Here is a 5,751-nt window from a genome sequence, read left to right as displayed (position 1 = left end):
AGTTGTGGGCAGCTGAGAGTTCATGTTAAGCTATGCATAGGTTTTTACAAAATAGGTTATTAGATAATTTAGTACTGAATGTAGGATATATGATAGTTATTTACATCTAATTTATAATACAATCAAACATATTTTATCTGTCTAAAAGAAAGATGATCATGACGATAACTATAAAGCTGATTAGCCCACACTAAATTTCTTCTTAAGGCCTAATTTTTCAACTGTATAACCTTACATTTATCTCTCATAAATACTTCAGAGTAAATATGGCTACTTACTTTTCAGGATTGTGTACTTCTTCAGTAACGAAGTTGAGGTAAAACCTAAACAAATATAAATTACAAGCTATTAATCTATTTTATAATCATACCACCAAAGTTTCACATTTTAAATGTTTAAAATCAAACTTAGAACTATGCAAACTTTATGAACAAATATTTTTAGTAAGATGAAAATGTTTCCACAAATCATTTTCCTATGACACTAGGTCGGTGGAGTTATTTTTTATTCCTTCACATCTTTATAGAGGTATAACATATGAACAGTAAAGCACACAAACCTTACTGCATAACTTGATGAGTTTTTACATATTTCTACATCTGTGTAACCAGCAATGGGACGAAGAGGGAAAGCATTTCCGGCTCCCTGGAAGTTTTCCTCGGAGTCTTGCTCAGTCTCCTCCACTTCCTGCAAAGGCCACCACTGTTCTGACTTGGATCACCGTGCATTAGTTTGCTTGTCTCATCATAACGGACTGATATTTGCTTGTAAAACTATTGTACAACTTTTCTTCTTTTGTGTCTGGCCCTTTTGCTGGCCCTTATGTATGTGAGGCTCATCCGTGTCGCTGTATGTAGCAGTGATCCATTATTTTTTATTGTTGCGTTTCACTGTGTGGAGGTAACATATACATTCTACTGCTGATGGGAATTTGAATTTCTAATTTATAGCTATTATGAACATAGATACCATAAATAATCTTATACATATCCTTCTGGGGGCCATGCATTCATTTCTCTTGGTTATGTACCCAGAATATGATCACTGGGTCATCTATATGTTTATTGACCATTATCTTCTACCATTTTTTTGCACTGCACCCCCCCCTTCCCCAGCAACAGGTGAGATTATGTGTCTGTCACTGGGGAAATAAAAGTGGAAAATCCCTAGTCTCTCCTCAAAGAGCTGATAGTTGGGCACCATGGGGGCAGGGCGTGGGAGCTGGGTGGAGGTGTGAGGGAAGGTCTAACCTGACTGGCAGGTCAGGGAAGACTTTCTAGAAGAGTCATCGCCCAGGCTGAGTCTTCAAAAACGCTTGACATTTACCCTGGCACAGTGTCACAAGGACGTTCCAGACTGTGCACAGCACAGGAGCACAGGGTCCTGGCAAAGTGCTACACACAAGAATATGAGCAGCATTCTGGGCACACCATGTTCTACCTTCAAGTTCTATAGGATTGCAAATATTGCCTTAATGTTATGGACCTAGAAAAATTCAGATTCCTTTTCTTCACTTTGTGACTCTACTTATCCCATGCAGGAATATCTTGCATCTTGGCGACTTCTTCTAATGTAAGGGGACTGCTGGAGACCCTTTAAAACACTGTGGTTCTCTCTCAAGGATCCAAAATGTAAGACTGGCGCAGACTCCATCCTCACATATGCAGACGTACATAACTGGCTTGTGAAGATGGGAAAACGAAGGGGTCATAATGAGGAAGCTAAATATATAAAGACAAATATCTTTCTACCTCTTCGTTACCTAGGCTTAGAAAATTTCCGCAAAATAAAAAAGTCATAATTTCAATATATTCTTCTGTTCTCTTATCATTCCTTAGAAGTTAAAACACCAATTATACAGGTCCACAAAAGCACAGGTCCATAGGTACAAATTCTCTATAAACTAAAGCCAGATGTCTGGAATATTAGCCCATTAGCCTTCATTATGCCTAAAGTTTCTTGTGACTTAAAACAAAGATGAGAAAACCTGTCATAGTCCATCTTCATAAAAAACTCATCTAAATTCACATTAGGCAGCTGATGTTCATGGCTGTTAAAAACAAGATAACAGGCACAAAATGGAGCCGCTTATGCTAAGCCCCATATCACCAAACCAAAACATAGTTTCTGCTCTCTCAGAAATGGAATCTAAAGCCAGTCAATCAAGAATCATCTGACCAGCACTAGTTAGGTAATGGGACCAACAGACAGGAAAGTGACCTTGCAATAACCAACCTGCCTTTTTACCTAAGGGAAAGTAAAGTGACCTTGCAATAATCAACCTGCTTTGTTGCCTGGGATAACTTCCTCATTCTGGCTTCCTTCTGCCGATAAAAGTCTTTCATTCTGTACAGCTCCTTTCTATCTGCTAGATTGGATCCTGCCTCATTGTAATTGATTTTTGCTTAAATAAACTCTTAAAAATTTTAATATGCCTTAATTTGTCTTTTAACAAGTTAAGGTATCTAATATTTTAAGGATTTGTTTTACATAGAAATATCTGAATAGCTGAGAAGACGGTAGCAATAAAGTTGATCTAAAAAATTATCAGTCAGAGATTTTTTTTTTTAATGACTAGAGTATAAGTTTCTAAAAACAGAGGCTGTAATGTTACAAGGAAGGCTAGCAACAATCAATACTTATATCTGGAATATGCACCCTGAAGGATGTGATGTGTTTGTTATTAGCCTAAGGCAACGGGAAGTACAGGAAGAAAATGCAAAAATCAAAAGAAAAAAAAAGTGAAACAAAAAAACTGTACAAACTAAGAAATATTTCCAGGCCTCTCATGTCAAAAATAGCCAGTTCTTCCTTAATGCTTGTTTTCAAAACTGTTTTTTTTCCCCCCAACAATGTTAAAGTTTAAAAGGAAATATTTGTTTAAAAAAAAAAAAAAGTAAGTAAAGAATACAATTTCAAATATTTGCCACAGCTCCAGAGAATAGAGCAAAGGAAAGGGCTTGGGGCAGGGTGGGGGTAGAAAAGAGAAAGCTTCTTATTTTGGTCCAAACATTCGCATCCTTTGGGAAATACACCTTTATGTTCTCCTAGTCTTCGGCAGTGAGTCCAGAGCATTCTCTTTGCTTTCCATCTCCTCGAGGCCTCCAGAGAACCTTCCCAAGATCTATTGTTCCACTTTTTCCACGATTGTGTATAAAAGGCACCATAAAGCTGACAATGCATTCCAGTACCTAACTATGTGAATTATTTTAAAAAGCTTATTCTTTAGATTAGATTTAACACAATGGTACAAAATAATCCCAGCAGGTGCCTTAGAAAGACCAAATCCACTGAGGACAGGATTTAAAAGGGAGAAAAAAGATACCAAAAACCTATTTTCTGTCACATAGCTAAAAAAAAAAAAAAAAATTCCACCAAGCGATATTTAGCTCTGGATCAGGATACGGGACTGGAATTGGCTGAGGTCCTCTGGGCCACAAGGGAGCCTGGCAGACATATTTCTCTGAATGCAGGCACTGGCAATAATATTAAAGCTGTTCTGACCCAACTCTGTGACCTGGCTGGGTTAATGATTTTTTTCCCCCTAATCATGTTTCTGTGAAGGAGTTTTCATCATTGTAAAAAGGTTGTGCACTCCTTGCAGCCAAAAGCCTACTCTATTCAGATCCAAGGTTTGGCCTGTCTTTTTCCTATTCAACATGTAGGAGGTGGGTTGCTAACAGAGCGAGACCTCCAGGGCAGCCAGGGGCCTGCTGCTTTGACCCACACCCCAGGTGGTTAAGTTCTCACCACAACAGCTGCTTCTGTCCTACTTCTGTGCAATGGCCCCATACTTTTTTTTTTTTTCATCAAACATTGTCACAGCGGCAGCAGAGGGAGTGGAGGCTCATTTAGAGTGCTCCATTTATAATTCCACAACCCGGTCTTGTAATTATATCATGAAAAACAGAGAAGGTCAGAGAGGCAAGATCGCATTTGGAAAGTGAATAAATACCCCTCTCCCTGGGAACTCCTTTAGTCTCCATTGTGTTCCATTTACATGCAGATAATTTTTCCTCTGGAATGTCAAACCAACAGACTATTTTTCCTAAACACAACTTTCTTTTTCTAAAACTAATGGCCACAGATTAACAACCGGATTCTGTCTAGTTATCCACAAAGTGGCTCTCAGGTAGCAGAACCACCTCTAGGGACACACAGGGACTTATGAGTCCCCTGCACAAGCCACTTGTATCATAACATTTCATTTAAAATCCTAGCCTTAATTTCCAATACTATGACTGAACCCTCAATAATATGAGAATCAACAATTTCTCATTCTTTAAAATAGGGACTAGACATGACGATTTTATGGGTAAAAGTATAAATAAAGGTTCATAGAAACCGCATTTACCCTGTATAGAATGTTGAAATAAAATTTGAGGCCCAACTCTGGGCTCTGGGCTTAGTTCCTGTTTCTTACTCATTTTCTCTTTGTTCCCCATTTTTATCTGATAAAAGCTTCCTATCTGCAACCCCATTTTGCAGTGCTCTGGACACTTGAGTGTGGAGACTGCCTGCTTCATGAAGTGGTGAATAACGTTTTTCATATCGCCTACATTGTCTTTTAAAGTCACTTTAAAAAGAGCAACATTTGGGGCCCGATACCAAAAAAAAACTAAATATGAAGGTAATGAGAAAATTCAAAATGAAAAGAGTCTTCATACGTGAAGAAATCTATCAGCCCTCAAAAGCCTACGGAAGTGGAGGCTTGCTCCACAGAAAGCAGGTGACCTGAATATTCCGTGCCGGCAGGGGGGCAGTGAGTTAGACAGAAGAATATTTCAATATTCTGTGGGAACAGATGCGAGGCACTCACAAGCGAAAGAAATCTCATTCAATAGAATTAATCAAATCTCCCTTGTGACTATCTTCACATTCCACATTCCTGACTGAATACTGCCGGGCTCCCCACATTTGGCTCTGGCTGAAAGCTTCTGCCACCTCCCCACTTTGCCCTGGTGTCTCCTGGTGACCTTCCCAGCAGCCTGGCCGATGCCCCAGGGCTCCAGAGCTCTGATCCAGGCTGAATAGACACAGAATAGTTGATTCTGCTACTAACCCTGTGATCACAACTCCGTTCTCTTCTCTGTCCAGCACCACATCGTGCTTTGGACAAAAATGAAAAGACTTCAAAAATACTGAGTGATTCGAGACTAATGCTTACACACAATGGCTTTAAAAATATTCCGGGAACATACAAATATTTGATGCTAGGCTCCTGAGAGCTACAATCTTCTAATGACCTCCAAACATATTTTTCTTCAAAAGCCATGTGAACATTTTGTAAGCTCCTATTTTTACAAATTCCTGTAATCTCCTATTTTTCCGCTCATGTTATATTTTCATAACTCAATGAGATTAATAGGGTGTTCTATATGTTCTATTTATTTTGAAATATATCTTTACATTCCATGTATTAGCTGGGAGGTAAGGTCTTAAAAACTAAAGAAACAAAAAGAAATTATATTTGTGTTTGAAATGCACTTGCATAATTTTGGAGCTAGTGTAGTTTCCTGATATTATTTTTAGACTCAGAACATCCTCACAGCTAACCCTGTACAACTATTAGCTCCACAAATCATCAAAAAGAACTATTGTGACTAATTATCCCAAAACAGGAAAATTTAATTTTACTACTACAATGATTTTGATGTTTAAATACTCCTCTTCTACCTTGCGGGCTTTCATGTTACAGTCGCTTCAACTAAATCTTACTAGATCAATCCAATTTAATTAGGAAAAAAAAAA

At 38.3% G+C, this 5,751-nt stretch overlaps 1 protein-coding gene across 1 annotated transcript in view; it reads right to left on the bottom strand.

The window, feature by feature from the left end:
- LOC105309537 (cystine/glutamate transporter-like) overlaps positions 1-5,751 on the bottom strand; it is a 67,664-nt gene that overhangs the window by 48,411 nt on the left and 13,502 nt on the right. The window contains exon 4 of the mRNA XM_011385721.2: positions 279-323. Within this exon, the coding sequence (XP_011384023.1) occupies positions 279-323 (45 nt within the window). The remainder of the gene's footprint in view (positions 1-278; positions 324-5,751) is intronic.

The sequence above is a fragment of the Pteropus vampyrus genome, unplaced genomic scaffold, assembly GCF_000151845.1.
Source record: "Pteropus vampyrus isolate Shadow unplaced genomic scaffold, Pvam_2.0 Scaffold764, whole genome shotgun sequence".
Lineage (NCBI taxonomy): Eukaryota > Metazoa > Chordata > Mammalia > Chiroptera > Pteropodidae > Pteropus > Pteropus vampyrus.
This window is presented reverse-complemented; position numbering and strand designations above follow the sequence as displayed.